Below are 21072 nucleotides of genomic sequence, written 5' to 3' on the forward strand. Positions count from 1 at the left end.
CATAGAACGGCCGATATTTTGTATAGGTTCAAAAGATCTGTTATATTCTTTGAACCCATCAACGTGACTTTACCCAAAGACCCATGAAAGCTTCAAGTCAAGATTTCAACGTCTCTTGTGATCTCAAAACACAATTAAAACTCGGTGAACTTGTCTTTATAAAAAGTGCGTCGACTGACCATCTGCTGTAACAGGAGCCCGATGCACAGACCAGTATTAGTACTCAAGTCCAGGCAGCAGCAGCAGCAGCACAGAGCGGCAGCTAAAATCTTGAGCGAGCGGCAGTCTGCAGCGAGGCAACATTGCAGGATGTGTGATCATCGTCCATGGTGGTACAGGCCGCCAGACGATGAGAGACTCACTGCTGAGCTGAGTGACAGTCAGGGGCACAGTGGCCAGAGGTCGCAAACGGGTTTTGATTCCTTGCCCGTACCCGGCCGCACCAGGGTCGCAAACGGGTACCCGTACCCTACCCGATACCCGGCTACCCGTACCTGGCCGGGTATCGGGTAGGGTACGGGTATCGGGTACCCGATTGCGACCTCTGGGATGAATTCTAGATTTGAAGCTTTCGTGACTGCAAGGATTCATATTCTTAGGTTTTTTCCGGAATTTCTCTCACTTGATACAGCAATCGTGCTGTAACGGTTTTCACCCGAAGACGGAAGCTTGTGTTGCCTCCGAAACGTCGTGGTTTTTATTTGATTTTTATTTTACTCTGGGATGAAGCCATGTTGCAGGCACGGGTGGGTTGATTCTAGGAACTTGAATTGTGAGAAGAGACAAGACGTTGGGAAATGAGTACCCGGCCGCACCAGGGTCGCAAACGGATACCCGTACCCAGCTGGGTACGGGTAGCCGGGTATCGAGTAGGGTACGGGTATCGGATACCCGGTTGCGACCTCTGACGGTGGCACGCAAGCGACACCTCTCCCACAGTCCCACTTCTCCCGGCAGTACAGCTCTAGACACTGAACTGTGGCTCACTTGAAGGCCGTATGTCGACAATTTGTTACCGAGGCTTCACACCCCCGTACATTGTCGGTAGACCCCCGATACGCAAGCGAACGCATTTGGGTTAACCCCCCCTCCCTCCCCCCTCCATGCGTACGGACTCAATGGACGGCCCCTTAGCGCCACGCTTGCGAACCCGGCGACCAGAGTTCCATTCCCGCTCACGAACACCGCCGACACCACCGCTGGCGATTATCCGAACCGGTCCTGGTGCCTCCTCCCCCTAGGTCGGCTCGGCCTCAAACGAGTATCTGGTGCGACGTGTAGCAGACATCGCCACCGGTGGGAGACAGAGGCGGCCGGGTGTGGTGGTGCTGGCCACCCGCCACCTCGTGTGCCACAGCGCCGGTCTTCGTAGGTGCTGCTCACTAACAGCACTTGCTTCCAACAATCTGTTAAGGCTACACAGGGGATCTTTGTTGTGTGTGTGTGAGCGAGTGTGTGTGTGAGCGAGTGTGTGAGCGAGTGTGTGTGTGTGAGCGAGTATGTGTGTGTGTGAGCGAGTGTGTGTGTGACCGAGTGTGTGTGTGAGCGAGTGTGTGTGTGACCGAGTGTGTGTGTGACCGAGTGTGTGTGTGAGCGAGTGTGTGTGTGTGTGAGCGAGTGTGTGTGTGTGTGAGCGAGTGTGTGTGTGTGTGAGCGAGTGTGTGTGTGAGCGAGTGTGTGTGTGTGAGCGAGTGTGTGTGTGTGAGCGAGTGTGTGTGTGAGCGAGTGTGTGAGCGAGTGTGTGTGTGTGTGAGCGAGTGTGTGTGTGACCGAGTGTGTGTGTGAGCGAGTGTGTGTGTGTGAGCGAGTGTGTGTGTGTGAGCGAGTGTGTGTGTGTGTGAGCGAGTGTGTGTGTGTGTGAGCGAGTGTTTGTGTGAGCGAGTGTGTGTGAGCGAGTGTGTGTGTGTGAGCGAGTGTGTGTGTGTGAGCGAGTGTGTGTGAGCGAGTGTGTGTGTGTGAGCGAGTGTGTGTGTGAGCGAGTGTGTGTGTGACCGAGTGTGTGTGTGTGAGCGAGTGTGTGTGTGAGCGAGTGTGTGTGTGTGTGAGCGAGTGTGTGTGCGAGCGGTTAGCGCTACGCTGCACTACAAACCAGGCGTCCCGAGTTCGATTCCCGCTCACGGCCAACACCAGCGACGATTGTCAGAACCGGTCCCGAGCCTCCCCTAGGTCGACTCAGCCTAAAACGAGTTACCTGGTGCGTTGTGTAAACATCGCCTCTGGGGAGACAAAGGCGGCCGGGCGTGGTGTTGGCCACCCACCCCCTCGTGTGCCGTGTCGGCCTTCATAGGTGTTACTCGCTAACAGCACTTGCCCCTACAGTCCGTTACAGGCTACAACGGGGAAATCGCCGGCGCCGCCGCCGCCATCACCACCACCGCCATCGCCCTACATGGTGAGGGAGATGTCCGTGAGCGCCCTCTGCAAGATGGTGCTCGCCATCATCACCATCATCACCGTCATCATCACCATCACCACCACCGCAGCCATCATCACCATCACCACCACCGCAGCCATCATCACCGCTGCCATCACCGCCACCGCCGCCCTACATGGTGAGGGAGATGTCCGTGAGCGCCCTCTGCAAGATGGTGCTCGCCATCATCACCATCATCACCGTCATCATCACCATCACCACCACCGCAGCCATCATCACCGCTGCCATCACCGCCACCGCAGCCCTACATGGTGAGGGAGATGTCCGTGAGCGCCCTCTGCAAGATGGTGCTCGCCCTCCCGCTGGGAAGCAGCTCCTTGGCCTGCAACTCCTCCACGAGTTCACGGAGGTCGCGCCAGCGCCGCTCGGCCCGGCGCGCGCGCTGCCGGCACAGCTTCAGCTTGCGCCGCGCCCCCTCCAGCTCCTCCTCGAGCCGCACGATCTTGCGCTTGGCCACGCCGGGCGTGCCCAGCGAGTAGTTGTGCTCGAGGCCGACTCCGCGCGGCGCCGGCGGGGCGCACACGCCCGCCACCGACAGGAGGCGCCCCACCGTCGCCACGGCGCTGGCGCGGCTCGGGGCGCCGGCGGCGTCGGCCGGCGCGTCGCCGCCGCCGTCGGGGCCGTCTCCGTCGCCGCCGTCGCCGTCGTGGCCGGGGCTCGGCATGAAGTGCGTGGCGTTGACGAAGGTCGCCAGCTCGCCGGCCACGGAGCCGTCGTCCAGGAGCTTGACGCGTCGGCGCCGCCGCTTGGGGTGAGGGGACGTGGCGGCGGCGGCGGAGTCGGCGCCATCTTCCAGCTGCTGCTGCGGCTGCTGCTGCTGCTGCGGCTGCTGCGGGGCCAGCTGCGGCTGATCCAGCAGCAGCTGCTGGAGCTGCTGCTGCTGCTGTAGCTGCAGCTGCAGCTCATACTGCTGCTCCTGTTCCTGAGACAGTGGCTGTAACTGCGGTGGCGGCTGGGACTGTGATTCTTGCTCCTCCTGCTGCTGCAGTTGCAGCTGCAGCTTCTTCTTCTTGAGTCGCCGGCGGGAGGTGGAGGCCTGGAGGAGAGAGAGAGACGGAGGCTACGTGGGGTGGTCTGTGTGTATCTGTGCGTCCGTGTGTCTGTGCGTCCCTGTGTGTGTCTGTGCATCGGCCTCTGTGGAGGAGGCTCGTGAAGGACGCTACTGGACAGTTGGAGGCAGTCGCCCTCCAACAACAACGGAGGGCGGAGGAGCGACGCTCACAACAACGAGCGGAGTGCCGGGTGGCTAAAGCACAGCAAGTTGGCACAGTAGGGGGCACAGGTGGTGCATCAGCCAGTCATCTCGGTCATCTCGGTCAGTCGACCCGTGGCACCTGCTGGGTCTTCCCCGTGACCTCCTGCCAGCGGGCGTTTGACACTTCACGTGGCCTCAAGGTGCACGTGGCCTGGCACGAGCATCGTCGTGACGTCACCGCCACTTAGTGACGAATGGCGGTTGTTGTTGTGTGTCCCTGTGTCTGGGTGTCTCTATGTTCCTGTGTCCGTGTGTGTCCCTGTACCCCTGTCTCTATGCCTGTGTGTCTACGCGTGCACAAGCGAGTATATTCATATGGCGAGAGGCGCTGCAGCGGTTAGCGCTACGCTGCGCTTCAAACCCGGCGACCCGGGTTCGATTCCCGCTCACGGCCAACACCAGTGACGATTATCTGAACCGGTCCTGCGCCTCCCCTAGGTCGACGCAGCCTCAAATGATGAGTACCTGGTGCGGCGTTCATTAAACATCGCCACTGGGGAGACAAAGGCGGCCGGGCGTGATGTTGGCCACCCCCATCACGTGCCGAAACCGGGCTTCATAGGTGCTACTCGCTAACAGCACTTGCCCCAACAGTCTGTTCAGGCTACACGGGGGGTCTTTGTCTGTGTGGTGCCGGACGGTAACGCTGTGGTGGTCGTGAGCAATGCCAGGGAAGGAACGCCGATCACCTCATGGTGCTCACAGCCACCACAGCGGCCAAACGGGGGGCTCTGGACGGGTGTGGGGGGCCAGTGACCCCTCCACCTTCACTCAAGTTCGTGCAAAATATCGAACTCGGCTTGACCCTAAAGTGCACACAGCCTGGCACAAGCGCCGTGGTGACGTCGCCGCCACTTAATGGCGGTTGTTGTTGTTGTCTGTGTATGCTTCTGTGCAGAGACACGCGCAGAGACACTTGGGAGACGCACGCGCAGACATGCTCACACAGACGACACACGCAGATGACACGCACAGACACACGCAGATGACACGCACAGACACACGCAGACGAGACACGCACAGACACACGCAGACGAGACATGCACAGACACACGCAGACGACACGCACAGACACACGCGGATGACACGCACAGACACACGCAGACGACACACGCAGACGAGACACGCACTCACAGACGACACACAGACGACACGCACAGACACACGCAGACGACACGCACAGACACACGCAGATGACACGCACAGACACACGCAGACGACACACGCAGACACACGCAGACGAGACACGCACTCACAGACGACACACAGACGACACGCAGACGACACGCACGCTCACAGACAACACGCACGCTCACAGACGACACACGCACACAGACGACACACACAGACGAGACACACAGACGACACGCAGACAACACGTAGACGACACGCACACACGTGTTGGCACGCCGTCTCACCGTGTACTTGGGGAAGCTGAAGATGGAGGGGAGCGAGTTGTCGCGTAGCCGCGTGGTCTGCCCCGTGCGGTCGAAGCAGGAGGAGTGGAAGTGCTTGGAGCACAGCGACGTGTGGCGGCTCGGCACGAAGTTGATGCGGCGCACGCGGCGCACCCACTCACGGCGCCGCAGCGGGTCCAGCGGGAACCTGGGGGGGGAGGGGGGGGTGGAGGGGAGGGGTGGAGGGGAGGGGGGGAGAGGTGGGGGGGAGGGGTGGAGGGGAAGGGGGTCGTGGGGGGGGGTCGTGGTGGAGGGGAGGTGTGGGGGGGAGGGGTGGAGGGGAGGGGGGTCGTGGTGGGGGGGAGGGGGGTCGTGGTGGTGGAGGGGGGGGGTCGTGGTGGTGGAGGGGGGGGGGTCGTGGTGGATGGGGGGGGGTCGTGGTGGGGGGGAGGGGGGTCGTGGTGGGGGGGAGGGGGGTCGTGGTGGAGGGGGTCGTGGTGGGGGGGAGGGGGGTCGTGGTGGAGGGGAGGGGGGGTCGTGGTGGAGGGGGTGGAGAGGGGGGGGAGGGGTGGGGGGGGAGGGGAGGGGGGGAGCGGGGGGGGTCGTGGTGGAGGGGGGGTGGTGGGGAGGGGGGTGGTGGTGGGGGAGGTGATGTGTAAACACCGCATCAGGTTACTCATTTGAGTCTGAGTCGACCTAGGGGAGGCCCAGGACCGGTTCAGATAATCGTCACTTGGTGTTGGCCGTGAGCGGGAATCGAACCCGGATCGCTGGGTTCATAGCGCAGCGTAGCGCTAACCGCGACACCACCGCTCCCCACACACACGTACCTACACACACGTACCTACACACACGTACCTACACACACGTACCTACACACACGTACCTACACACACGTACACACACCTACCCACACACACACCTACACACACACGCCTACACACACACACCTACACGCACACACCTACACGCACACACCTACACGCACACACCTACACGCACACACCTACACGCACACACACACACCTACACGCACACACACACCTACACACACGCACCTACATGCACACACGCACCTACACACACACGCACCTACACACACCTACACCTACACACACACCTACACACACACACACACCGACACACACACACACCTACACACACACACACCTACACACACACACCTACACACACAAAGATCCCCCGTATAGCCTGAACAGACTGTAGGGGCAAGTGCTGTTAGCGAGCACCTATGAAGGCCGGAACGGTACACGAGGGGGTGGGTGGCCAGCACCACGCCCGACCGCCTTTGTCTCCCTAGTGGCGATGTTTACACACGCACCAGGTACTCATTTAAGGCTGAGTCGACCTAGGGGAGGCCCAGGACCGGTTCAGATAATCGTCACTGGTGTTAGCCGTGAGCGGGAATCGAACCCGGGTCGCCAGGTTCATAGCGCAGCGCGCTAACCGCTACACTACCGCTACCCACCTACACACACACACACCTACACACACACACACCTACACCCACGCACAAACGCGTTGTGCACCGTCGCACTTTGGGACTCGCTTGCGCCCAGGGGATGTTGCCAGGGTGGGGACCGTTACCTCCGGCGCCCCTCTCGCTCCACGCGCCTCTCACTCGTCCCAATCGTCGTCACCCATCGTTCACTTCAGAGGCTCACCCACCCACCCGCTCGCTCACCCACCCGGTCACCCACTCGCTCACATACTCACCCACCCATCCACTCACCCACCCGCTCACCCGCCCATCCGCTCGCTCGCCCGCTCGCTCGCCCGCCCGCCCGCCCGCCCGCCCGCTCGCTCGCCCGCCCGCTCGCTCGCCCGCCCGCCCGCTCGCCCGCCCGCTCGCCCGCCCGCTCGCCCGATCGCTCGCCCGCTCGCTCGCTCACCCACCCACCCGCTCGCTCACCCACCCACCCGCTCACCCACCCACCCGCTCACCCACCACCCGCTTACCCACCCACCCGCTCGCTCACCCGCTCACCCACCCACTCGCTCACATACTCACCCACCCATTCACTCACCCACTCGCTCTCTCACCTGCCTACCCGCTCGCTCACCCGTTCACCCACTCGCTCGCTCACTCATTCATTCGCTCACCTACCCGCTCGCTCACCCACTCGCTAGCTCACCCATTCATTCGCTCGCTCGCTCGCACGCTCGCTCGCCCCGCCCGCTCGCCCGCCCGCTCGCCCGCCCGCCCGCTCGCTCGCCCGCTCGCTCGCTCGCCCGCCCGCTCGCTCGCCCGCCCGCTCCGCTCGCTCGCCCGCCCGCTCGCTCGCCCGCTCGCCCGCCCGCTCGCCCGCTCGCTCGCCCGCCCGCTCGCTCGCCGCCCGCTCGCTCGCTCGCCCGCCCGCTCGCTCGCCCGCCCGCTCGCTCGCCCGCTCGCCCGCCCGCTCGCCCGCCCGCTCGCTCGCTCGCCCGCTCGCTCGCCCGCTCGCTCGCTCGCCCGCCCGCTCGCTCGCTCGCCCGCTCGCTCGCTCGCCCGCTCGCTCGCTCGCTCACCCGCTCGCTCGCTCACCCGCTCGCTCGCTCACCCGCTCGCTCGCTCACCCGCTCGCTCGCTCACCCGCTCGCTCGCCCACCCGCTCACCACCCACTCGCTCACATACTCACCCACCCATTCACTGACCCACCCACTCGCTCACCCGCCCACCCACCCGCTCACCCACCCGCTCACCCGCCCGCTCACCCACCCGCTCACCCGCCCGCTCACCCACTCGCTCACATACTCACCCACCCATTCACTGACCCACCCACTCGCTCACCCGCTCACCCGCCCGCTCACCCGCCCGCTCACCCACCCGCTCACATACTCACCCACCCATTCACTGACCCACCGCTCATCCGCCCGCTCACCCACCCGCTCTAATCACCCGTTCACCCACCCGCTCTAATCACCCGCTCTAATCACCCGCTCACCCACCCACCCGCTCACCCACCCAGTCACCCGCTCACCCACCCACCCGCTCACCCACCCGCTCGCCCACCCACCCGCTCGCCCACCCACCCGCTCGCCCACCCACCCGCTCGCCCACCCACCCGCTCACCCACCCACCCCGCTCACCCACCCCCCCGCTCGCCCACCCACTCACCCACCCACTCACCCGCTCACCCACTCACCCGCTCACCCACTCACCCGCTCACCCGGCCACGCGCTTGATGACCACTCGCGCACTCTGCCGCTCACCACCGAGTAGCCCCCCCCCCCTTAGCCTCACAGCTGTTACTCCACCAAAGACAAACGTCCCCCGTGTAGCCTCTAACAGGCTGCAGGGGCAAGTGCTGCTAGCGAGCAGCACCTATGAAGGCTACCGGCACTGTGGCACACGAGGGGGTGGGTGGCCAGCACCACGCCCGGCCGCCTTTGTCTCTCCCCCAGTGGCGATGTTTACACCACCGGACCAGTTTACTCATTTGAGGCTGAGCCGACCTAGGAGAGGCCCACGACCCGAGTCCAAATAGTCAGCTCTATGAGCGTGAATCGAAATCTCGGAGTCGCTGGGTTCATATCGCGGCGCGCTAACCACTGCGCCACCGCTCCCTGTCACAACCGCGCACGCGCGCGCGCCACCGCCACACAAAGCTGCCCCGTATAGCCTCAACGTGCTGTGAGGGGCAAGTGCTGTTAGCGATGTGCACACACACAGACACACACACACACACAGAGACACACACACAGACACACACACACAGAGACACACACAGACACACACACACACAGAGACACACAGAGACACACACACAGAGACACACACACACAGACACACACAGAGACACACTCACACAGAGACACACACACAGACACACACACACACAGAGACACACACACAGAGACACACACACACACAGAGACACACACACACAGACACACACACACAGACACACACACACAGACACACACACACAGACACACACACACAGACACACACACACACACAGAGACACACACACAGACACACACACAGACACACACACAGACACACACACAGACACAGACACACACACACAGACACACACACACAGACACACACACACAGACACACACACACAGACACACACACACAGACACACACACACAGACAGACACACACACACAGACACACACACCAGACACACACACAGACACACACACAACACACAGAGACACACACACAGACACACACACACACAGACACACACACACACACAGAGACACACACACAGACACACACACACACAGACACACACACACACACAGAGACACACACACAGACACACACACACACAGACACACACACACACACAGAGACACACACACAGACACACACACACACAGACACACACACACAGACACACACACACAGACACACACACACACAGACACACACACACACACAGACACACACACACAGACACACACACAGAGACACACACACACACAGACACACACAGACACACACACAGACACACACACAGAGACACACACACGACACACACACACAGAGACACACACACACACGACACACACAGACACACACAGACACACACACACAGACACACAGACACACACACAGGCACACACACGACACACACACACGACACACACACAGACACACACAGACACACAAACAGACACACACACACACACAGAGACAGACACACACACGACACACTCACCAACGCGTCCGTCGGTAGTAACACAGCGCGGCGGTCGAAGTAAAAACACAACGAACGGACGGGCCCCGACGTTTCGGGCGATGGCCCTCCCCCCCCCTCTTCTGAATCTTCGCGCGCAAACGACCGCCTTAGCCGCGCGCACCACGCGATGCTCACCTGTGGAAACTGATGTCGTTGTTTTTGCTCACCACGGACTTGCAGCCGAACGCGGCGCACGTCGTGGGCATCCTGGAGCCGGGGATTTACTTTCTTATTTCGTGGGGGGCGCCCCCCCTTCCCACCCGCGCGCCTTTGCGCGGGAAAAACCGCGGGGGCCTCGCGAACGCCTTGACTAAGATGGCGGCCGCGCGGGGCTTCTTCTCCCTCACCCCGGGGTCACGTGGGCAGCCCCCTCCCCTCCCCTCCACCAACCGACGTGGCCCCGCCCACAGGCGCGCGCCACCCTCCCCCCTTTCCCAGTGACGTCATCGCGTAGAGAGGGAAGGGGGGGAACGTGGCTGCGCGAGGCGACGTGAGCCGTGCGCGGTGACGTCATCACGCACGGCAACGCGAGGCGACGTGAGCCGTGCGCGGTGACGTCATCACGCACGGTTGCGCGAGGCGACGTGTGCCGTGCGCGGTGACGTCATCACGCACGGTTGCGCGAGGCGACGTGAGCCGTGCGCGGTGACGTCATCACGCACGGTTGCGCGAGGCGACGTGAGCCGTGCGCGGTGACGTCATCACGCACGGATGCGCGAGGCGACGCGAGCGGTGACGTCATCACGCACGTATACGTGAGCCGTACGCGGTGACGTCACGCGCCCCTGCGCCCTGGCCCAGGGAAACCCCGTCGCCCTTCTCTCTTTCCCTCTCTCAAGACGAGGCGACGTGCAGGTAGGGCCGCTTCGCTCCGCGTGTCGCGCCGCGTTCGTCGCTCGCTCTCCCTTCCTCGTGATCACCGCCGCGCTCCCTCGGCTCCACCGAGCGAGGAGACGAGAGATCGGCAAGGGAGGCGAGGGCTGTGGCGGATTTGCCGCGTTCGCGACGACCACGGGGTGCAAGGGGGCCGAGAAGGCCGCGCGGAGCCTGAGCTAGGCCCAGGCTGCGTTTCGGGCCTAGTCCAATTTTACAATTAAAAGTTAAAGAGAGTTAAATAGTATCAAGTTGCCTTCTCCCCCCCCCCCCGACACGTAGCTTATCGTATTGGTGTGTGTTTGGATTTGGACGGGTGGCAAGTTATTTTTTGTTGGTGCCAAATTTCCTGTTATGAACCCCTCACGCAGTCGGGGGCGATATTTTCTCATTTTAAATTGTAAAGTTTTATCTCGTCACGTTTCGCACGCACACAACACACAACAACGTGTCGCAGTGCACGACTTCGCCACCGTTTTGCTTTGATACTCGCCCAACCACTAAATCGTAGTTCACCCCTAACGCGTGTTTAGTTGCTTGTATAGTTAAGCCCGCGAGTTGTAGCTTGCGACAAAGTCGCATTGGGTTGCAACATTGCAAGGCATCCGTCCGACTAACCCTTTTAAAGCTGCCCACAAAGCGGTTTGGAGAGTTTCTTTTGTCGACTACGGCAGAGCCATAGACGTGGCGGAGGAGTACAGCACAACACTGGGTCGTGTTGCGTAGCGTGGGGGGCGCTGGTACAGCGGATGGCGATTCCCACACAACGTGGTAGCGTCAAATTTGATTTAAAGATTTCGTGACTGCAGCAGGGATTCATCTTCTTGGTTCTTTCGGTAAAGTCATCACGTAGAAGGAAAACAATAAAATAATAAAAATACAATTCTTCTCACGACGTTTCGGCCACAACGCAAGTAGCCGTCCTCAGGTGAAAACCAGGTCTGTCGAGGCGACAGCGTCTGAATGGTATTGTCAGTGGCTATTGAATCATGGCCCTCCTCACGAGTACGACCCATCCTAACGCGAGTACCTGGTGCGGTGTTGACCGCTAGCACTGGGGAGACAAAGGCGGCCGGGCGTGGTGGTGTTCGCCACACCAACCAACCAACTCTTGTGCGCTGTAACAAGCCTTTATTGGGTGCTTGCAAAAAAGCCCTTGCCCCGGACAGCCAAAGTAGCAAGTCCAATCAGCATTGGACTTGCATAAAAAGCCCCAATATCGTCAATCTATCTTCTTGGCTCTTTCGGTAAAGTCACGTAGAAGGGAAGTAATAAAATGATAAAACATAATAAAATAATTCTCACGACGTTTCGGCCACAACGCAAGCAGCTGTCCTCAGGTGAAGAAGACCAGGTCTGTCGGGAGAGACAGAGTCTGAATGATAGCTCCTTCGCCCGTGGTGTTTGGTTCGTTTGACCACGATGGAGGTCCAGGCGTGTTGGTAACGGCGATAGGGGGAGCGTACGTAGTAGAACCGGGTGCTTAAAAACAATGTTTACACGTCTGAGAATTTGCAACAATACCACGAGAAATTGTGTGTCTCTGGGAGACCACCTGGAGAAAATTCCGGGCACGTGTTGACAACGATGGCGATGAAATGGAGACTCATATTTTTGGTTCTTTCGGTGACTTTACCGAAAGAACCAAGAATATGAATCCCTGCAGTCACGTAAGCTTTAAATCGAAAATAAAAAAGTGGAGACTCGTTGAAATGTTGAAGCTATTGACATGACATTTGTTATTATGTTGCAGTTATTCGTTATTTTTTTCCGTTAAAAACGATAGTCCCATATAAGTGTTGACATTTTTTCAAGCACTCTGTATATAACTCACAGTAGACGGTAACAAGAATTACTGTATACCAACATGACTTTACCGAAAGAACCAAATAGTATGGATTCCTGCAGTCACGAAAGCTTCAAATGAAGACTATAACTAGAATTGACAATTTTTCCTCGACTGGGATTATGCGTACCAATCACCACCCACCCCCTACTGGCAGACGGATGCCTTGGGTCACTCTGTGCCATTATTCTGGCTCATCCTGGCCTTGATATACGAATATGTTTTACCCTCTGGCAATACAACATTGGTTAGGATGTTAAAACACCAAACAGAAAAAAGATGTTAAAATACCAAACAGAAACCTTTTGCAAGGAGCAATCGGTTGCAAAGACGATGCATATGCTACCAGAGCATGTATTTTGTTTGCATGTTAACAAGTATATGTGGTTAATGCAGACATGATTCCTTGCAAATGATTTCTGTTTGGTGTTTTAACATCTTAACACAACTATTTTATTGCCAGAAAGGATAGAACCTATTCTTATATTTTGATACTGGCAAGGAAGCTCCCATGATGTTGCCTCCGAGTTCTCACGGGTTAAACAAAGTAAACTCGAAACTGAAATGGAACTGAAAATGAAACAGGTTGCGAAGTGTTCCAAGAGGTATTCTTGGAATTTCACTGAGACACGGGTAGGACATGGAACAGATTGATAATGAAAGTGGACTTGGGCTGGCAACAAGGAATTATTGGTTGATTGAGTCTGGTGAGTGATATTCTTAGGTTTTTTTCTGTAAAGTCACGTAGGTAAAAAAATTAATAAAAATAAAATAAAAATCACGGCGTTTCGGAGGCAACACAAGCTTCCGTCTTCAGGTGGAACCGTCACAGCACGATAGCTGTATCAAGTGAGAAATTCCAATAAAACAGTCCGTACACCATTGGAACCTCATTTGCCAGTAAAAAATATGATAATTGTTTTTTTACCCTTCCATCTGGCAACAAGGAGTCATGCAAACATGACTCCTTGTAAAAAAAGGTGTCAGTTTTGTTGCCAAATGGAAGGGTAAAAAACCAATTATCAAAACAGTCCTTGTGTATATATATATACTGGTTGAGGGTGGGAGGAGCCAAGGTAGGCCCTGAATATAATTGTTGTGAGATTCGGTGCGGCTGAAGCACGCTGTTAGGAATGAGCCTTTGTTGTGTAGACTGGTGAGTGAGCTAGCGATTTGGTGAGCTGGTGGGCGAGTCCACAGACAAGTTGGATAGTAAAGCTGCTGAGTGGACGGGTGAGTTGGCGAGCTCGTGAGTGAATGCAAGGCTGAGTGGGTTTAGTGACGGGGTGAGCGGTTGAGCTAGCGGGAGAGTTGGTGTTGATGCTGGGGACTCCACACGGCCTGCCCCCCCCACCCCTTGGCTCCTCCCCCCCCCCCCTAGTACCCTATAACACATTCCTGCGGAGGGAGCTGGTAGGAACGTTGGGTTGCTGGGTCAGTGGACTGTTCAGAAACCGCGTTATCGTGTTGTGCATTCCACGTTGTAATTATCCGCGTTGTGGACGAACCGAAAACGCGGTGTATGAACTCCTCCACGCGTTAAGCGAGGACCTGCCGTACGGTGGGGGGTGATGTTTGTGTGGATGAGAGTCGTGTTAATCGAGATGATGCTGATGGTTTGCCGTGTGGGTGCAGAATGGCAGAGCTTGAGGTGGCTCCTGTGGTGGCCGAGGCTCCGGAGATTAAACTGTTTGGACGCTGGAGCACGGAAGATGTGCAGATCAGCGACATCTCCCTGCAGGTGCTTGCTCACAAGACACGCACGGAGACACGCACGGAGAGACGCACGGAGACGCACGGAGACACACGCACGGAGACACGCACGGAGACACGCACGGAGACACGCACGGAGACACACGCACGGAGACACGCACGGAGAGACGCACGGAGACACGCACGGAGACACGCACGGAGAGACGCACGGAGACACACGCACGGAGACACACGCACGGAGACACGCGCACGGAGACACACGCACGGAGACACACGCACGGAGACACACGCACGGAGACACACGCACGGAGACACACGCACGGAGGACACACGCACGGAGACACGCACGGAGAGACGCACGGAGACACGCACGGAGACACGCACGGAGACACGCACGGAGACACGCACGGAGACACGCACGGAGACACGCACGGAGACACGCACGGAGACACGCACGGAGACACGCACGGAGACACGCACGGAGAGACGCACGGAGAGACGCACGGAGACACACGCACGGAGACACACGCACGGAGACACACGCACGGAGACACGCACGGAGAGACGCACGGAGACACACGTTGACAAAAGACAAAATAGTTCACTGCTTTAGCCCACCGTGACACTTTTTTGCTGATTGGCCGTGTCGGGTGGTGGAGGGTTACGACACATTTATAAATAACGCGATCTAAACCCAAAAACGTTGATTTTGGACTTGTGTTTGTACATCGCTACGTGGCCGTCGGGAAGCAATGCCAAGTGCGCGTGTGTGTCTGTGTACAGGACTACGTGGCCGTCAAGGAGAAGTATGCAAAGTACTTGCCCCACAGCTCTGGCCGCTACGCCGCCAAGCGGTTCCGCAAGGCGCAGTGCCCCATCGTGGAGCGGCTCACCAACTCCATGATGATGCACGGACGCAACAACGGCAAGAAGCTGATGACTGTGCGCATCGTCAAGCACGCCTTCGAGATCATCCACCTTCTCACCGGCGAGGTGAGTTAACCCACGGGCGCTCGCCCACCTACTCACGTGCTCACCCACTTACTCACGCGCTCACCCACCTACTCAGCGAGTCGACCGCACCCTCGCCAACCTCACCGGCGAGGTAAGTTAACCCACGCGCGCTCACCCACTCACGCGCTCACCCACTCACGCACTCACCCACTCACCGAATCGACCGTATACTCACCAGCCTCCTCACTGGTGAGGTGAGTTAACCCACGCGCCCTCACCCACCTACTCACGCGCTCACCCACCTACTCACACGCTCACCTACCCACTCATGCACTCACCCACCTACTCACCGAGTCGACCGTATACTCACCAGCCTCCTCACCGGTGAGGTGAGTTAACCCACGCGCGCTCACCCACCTACTCACCACCGAATCGACTACACTCACCAACCTCACCGTTGAGGTGAGAACCAAGCAAGAGTCAACTCCACCTCACTGATGATGATGATGATCAGGGTGATGATGATGATGATCAGGCTGATGATGATGATTAGGATGATGATGATCAGGGTGATGATGATGATCAGGGTGTTGATGATGATGATCAGGGTGATGATGATGATGGTCAGGGTGATGATGATGATGATCAGGGTGATGATGATGATGATCAGGGTGATGATGATGATGATCAGGGTGATGATGATGATGATCAGGATGATGATGATGATCAGGATGATGATGATGATCAGGGTGATTATGATGATGATCAGGGGGTCTTCCTTGCAAGTTGCACTTTCCCCAACACCGTTGTGGACCACATGGGGGGGTGGGCGGGAGCCCTCTCTGTGTCGAGCTTGCGGTGTATGCGGTCGGTTGGCCCCAACAGTCTGCTAAGGCTGTACGGGGGATCTTTGTCTTGTGTGTGTGTAGGGGAGCGGTGGTGTAGCGGTTAGCGCGCTGCGCTACAAACCTTGCGAGCCGGGTTCGATTCCCGCTCACGGCCAACACCGGTGACGATTATCTGAACCGGTCCTGGGCCTCCCCAAGGTCGACTCGGCCTCAAATGAGTACCCGGTGCATTGGCACGAGGGAGACAAAGGCGGCCGGGCGTGGTGTTGGCCAGAGGTCGCAAACGGGTTTTGATTCCGTACCCGGCCGCACCAGGGTCGCAAATGGGTACCCGTACCCGGCCGGGTACGGGTACCCATTCCCTACCCGTACCCATTCCCTACCCGAAATAAGTGACCAACAGTTACTCACCAGTGACTCACGGCCTACCCGTACCCGTACCCGGACGTACCAGGGTCGCAAACGGCTACCCGTACCTGGCTGGGTATCGGGTAGGGTACGGGTATCGGGTACCCGGTTGCGACCTCTGGTGCTGGCCACCCACCCCCTCGTGTGCCACAGTGCCGGCCTTCGTAGGTGCTCGCTAACAGCACTTGCCCCTACAGTGTTAAGGCTACACGGGGGGGGGGTCTGTGTCTTTGTCTTGATAGAACCCACTACAGGTGCTGGTGAACGCCATCATTAACAGCGGCCCGCGTGAGGACTCCACTCGTATTGGTCGTGCGGGCACCGTGCGGCGACAGGCGGTGGACGTCTCTCCCCTCCGTAGGGTCAACCAGGTCAGTCCACTGCTACACTGCCGACACGCACGATGCAGGACCCAGCACTACACCACTCAATGTCACAGCGCACTGGGTCACACACACACACGTATCTGCCCTTCGTAGGGTCAACCAGGTCTCTCCACTACTACTTTGACGACACGCACAGACACTGCTGATGCAGGACCCAGCACTACACCACTCAATGTCACAGCGCATGCAGTCCTACCGCACTGGGTCACACACACACACACACGTATCTGCCCTCCGCTAGGACAACCAGGTCTGTCCACTGCTACACTATACTAATACAATACTCAACCCTACTCCACTCGGTACAACTCCACACAATGAGACAACTACACTCCTACTCACCCGCCCCTCTGCAGGGTCGGCCAGCTACAACCGATTTGTGTATGTTATGGTGGTGCTGTATTATGTATACTTAAGGTGTTTTTGTGGTGCGGATTGTGTATAACGGTTGTTGTGTGGCCAGGCTATCTGGATGCTGTGTGTTGTGTGTAACGTGTGTGTGGTGTGTGTGTAACGTGTGTGTGGTGTGTGTGTAACGTGTGTGTGGTGTGTGTGTAACGTGTGTGTGGTGTGTGTGTAACGTGTGTGTGGTGTGTGTGTAACGTGTGTGTGGTGTGTGTGTAACGTGTGTGGTGTGTGTAACGTGTGTGTGGTGTGTGTGTAACGTGTGTGTGGTGTGTGTGTAACGTGTGTGTGGTGTGTGTGTAACGTGTGTGTGGTGTGTGTGTAACGTGTGTGTGGTGTGTGTGTAACGTGTGTGTGGTGTGTGTGTAACGTGTGTGTGGTGTGTGTGTAACGTGTGTGTGGTGTGTGTGTAACGTGTGTGTGGTGTGTGTGTAACGTGTGTGTGGTGTGTGTGTAACGGGTGTGTTGTGTGTAACACGTGCGTGTGTTGTAACGTGTGCGTGTGTGTAACGTGTGTGTTGTGTGTAACGTGTGTTGTAATGTGTGTGTGTAAAATAACGTGTGTTGTAACGTGTGTGTAACGTGTGTGTAACGTGTGTGTGTGTTGTGTATAACATGTGTTGTAACGTGTGTGTGTAACGTGTGTGTGTAACGTGTGTGTAACGTGCGTGTGTAACGTGCGTGTGTGTAACGTGTGTGTCGTGTATAAAGTGTGTGTGTGTTGTGTATAACGTGTGTTGTGTATAACGTGTGTGTGTGTAACGTGCGTGTGTAACATGCGTGTGTGTAACGCGTGTGTGTTGTGTGTAACGTGTGTGTAACGTGTGTGTTGTGTGTGTTACGTTGCAGGCGATCTGGCTGCTGTGCACGGGAGCGCGTGAGGCCGCATTCAGGAACATCAAGACGATCGCGGAGTGCCTCGCTGATGAGCTCATCAACGCTGCCAAGGTCTCACCACCACCACTCGCCACCACTCACCACCACCACACTCGCCACCACCACACTCGCCACCACGACACTCACCACCACCACTCGCCACCACTCACCACCACCACACTCACCACCACCACACTCACCACCACCACACTCACCACCATCACACTCACCACTACCACTCACCACCACTCACCACCATCACACTCACCACCACCACACTCACCACCACCACACTCACCACCACCACACTCACCACCATCACACTCACCACCACCACTCGCCACCACTCGCCACCACCACACTCACCACCACCACACCACTCACCACCACCACACTCACCACCACCACACTCACCACCATCACACTCACCACTACCACTCACCACCACACTCGCCGCCACCACTCACCACCACCACCACACTCACCACAACTCACCACCACCACACTCACCACCACCACTTGCCACCACTCACCACCACCACACTTCACCACCACACTTCACCACCACACTTCACCACCACCACCCACCACACTCACCACTCTCACCACCCAGTGTATCGCAGACCTGCCCATCAACGACGCCAAGGGCTCACCACTATACAATCACTGCTCGCCATCATAACTCACCACCCAGCGTCCCGTCTTTTCGGTTAGTTCACCGCCGTACGAATCCGGAAACCCGAATTAAATTCATCTTCTTGGTTCTTTCGGTAAAGTCACGTAGAAGGGAAACAATAAAATAAAAATAATAAAACATAATAAAATACAATTCTCACGACGTTTCGGCCACAACGCAAGCAGCCGTCCTCAGGTGAAGAACAGGTCTGTCGGGAAGACAGCGTCTGAATGAAACCCCCCAGGCTTGGAGCGTCTATTTAAGCTGCTGGGTTGGAGGGGGAAGAGCGCCTTGACAATAATTTGCATATCAAGAGGAATTTAGCATATTTATAGTACCGTTGTTGCGGTGTGTAAGCATCCGCAGTGGGGAGACAAAGGTGTCCAGGCGTTGGTCTGACCACACCGCCCCGTCACGAGCCTTGCCGGGCTTCATCGGTGCCACTCACCGCCAACAGCACTTGCCCCAGCAGCCTGCTATGTCTACATGTTGTATATTTGTGTGTGTGTGTCCGTGTGTGTAACCCATGTTGCTGTCTGTGTGTAACCCATGTCGCCGTGTGTGTGTAACCCATGTCGCTGTGTGTGTGTAACCCATGTGGTCGTGTGTGTGTAACCCATGTCGTGTGTGTAACCCATGTCGTTGTGTGTTTGCGCGCAGGGCTCTTCCAACTCGTACGCCATCAAGAAGAAGGACGAGCTGGAGCGGGTGGCCAAGTCTAACCGCTGAGCCCCTCACCACCATCACCACGGAAACCCAATAAACATGGTTCCTGCAGATACTGCCTCCCCCGTGTGTCTTTCATTCACATCTCAAACATGGTTCCTGCAGATACTGCCTCCCCGTGTGTCTTTCATTCACATCTCAAACATGGTTCCTGCAGATACTGCCTCCCCGTGTGTCTTTCATTCACATCTCAAACATGGTTCCTGCAGATACTGCCTCCCCCGTGTGTCTTTCATTCACATCTCAAACATGGTTCCTGCAGATACTGCCTCCCCGTGTGTCTTTCATTCACATCTCAAACATGGTTCCTGCAGATACTGCCTCCCCCGTGTGTCTTTCATTCACATCTCAAACATGGTTCCTGCAGATACTGCCTCCCCGTGTGTCTTTCATTCACATCTCAAACATGGTTCCTGCAGATACTGCCTCCCCCGTGTGTCTTTCATTCACATCTCAAACATGGTTCCTGCAGATACTGCCTCCCCGTGTGTCTTTCATTCACATCTCACGAGGTCCCCCCCCCCCTACTCGGGGTCTAAACTTGAGTTGATCCCCTTTTTTTGGTTCTTTCGGTAAAGTCATCACGTAGAAGGGAAGTAATAAAATAAAAATAAAATAATTCTCACGACGTTTCGGCCACAACGCAAGCAGCCGTCCTCAGGTGAAGACCAGGTCTGTCGATAAGACAGTCTAAATGACACGTCCTAGGCTTGGAGCGTCTATTTAAGCTGGGAGAGAGGAGGAAGACCGCCTTGACAAAATAATTTGCATATCAAGAGGAATTTAGCATATTTATGGAAAATGCAGGAATGCGACTAGTGCTAAATAGACGCTCCAAGCCTAGGACGTGTCTTATCGACAGACCTGTTCTTCACCTGAGGACGGCTGCTTGCGTTGTGGCCGAAACGTGATAATTATTTTATTATGTTTTATTATTATTTTATTACTTCCCTTCTACGTGATGACTTTACCGAAAGAACCAAGAAGATGAATCCCTGCAGTCACGAAAGCTTTAAATCGAAATTTGATCCCCTTTGTAGAATGAGGCAGCTGAGGCCGTGCCAAGGCAGTCTGGCACGGCGTGGGAGGTTGTTTTTCCCTGTGGAAGCCCAAACGGTGCTGCTCAAGGTGTGTGTGGGGTAGAGGCGTGTGTGTAGGTGTTGTGGTAATATTGGTAGGAACCTCCTGGTTACACCGGCCCACAGGGGATTATTGTGTCCGTCTGTCATGCAGGGAGGGGCTGGGTGGGGAGGGGCTGGCTGGGGAGGGGCTGGCTGGGGGGTGGGTGGGGAGGGGCTGGTCACCCCATGGTGCCCTTATAAAACTCAACGTTTCACCTACTCACGCCGGCTTGTGCCCGCCCACAGTCGGGCATGTTTGCGGAATACACCACGCCGCTGTTGACCCTGCAGGCCATTGACCGAGCAACCGGACGTTCCTACCAGCTCCCTCCGCAGGACAATGTGTTTCTGCATCCCCAACGTGCCGAATGCCATTTGCACGTTGTTGCGAGTTTGAGGTCGCAAACACTTTGCTCTCCATTTGCCTGGGTGAAAAGCGTGCTAAGTTTT

General features: G+C 57.3%; 2 protein-coding genes across 2 annotated transcripts; one reads left to right on the forward strand and one right to left on the reverse strand.

The window, feature by feature from the left end:
- Nucleotides 1-1843: 1843 nt before the first annotated feature.
- On the reverse strand, nt 1844-10143 carry LOC133361151 (THAP domain-containing protein 2-like). Its single transcript, XM_061580016.1, has 3 exons — nt 9926-10143; nt 5108-5294; nt 1844-3470 (listed from the first exon to the last, which is right to left on the reverse strand). The coding sequence occupies exons 1-3, from the start codon at nt 9994-9996 to the stop codon at nt 2679-2681; spliced, it is 1050 nt and encodes a 349-aa protein (XP_061436000.1). The 5' UTR covers nt 9997-10143; the 3' UTR covers nt 1844-2678.
- Nucleotides 10144-10576: 433 nt separating this feature from the next.
- Nucleotides 10577-19554, forward strand: RPS5 (ribosomal protein S5). Its single transcript, XM_061580047.1, has 6 exons — nt 10577-10645; nt 14145-14250; nt 15006-15215; nt 16675-16803; nt 18073-18171; nt 19436-19554. Exons 2-6 carry the CDS (start codon nt 14146-14148, stop codon nt 19502-19504), a joined length of 612 nt encoding a protein of 203 aa, XP_061436031.1. The 5' UTR covers nt 10577-10645; nt 14145; the 3' UTR covers nt 19505-19554.
- Nucleotides 19555-21072: the final 1518 nt, after the last annotated feature.

This window comes from Lethenteron reissneri, chromosome 71, assembly GCF_015708825.2.
Source record: "Lethenteron reissneri isolate LAM-NWPU_2019-01 chromosome 71, ASM1570882v1, whole genome shotgun sequence".
Taxonomy (NCBI): Eukaryota; Metazoa; Chordata; class Hyperoartia; order Petromyzontiformes; family Petromyzontidae; genus Lethenteron; species Lethenteron reissneri.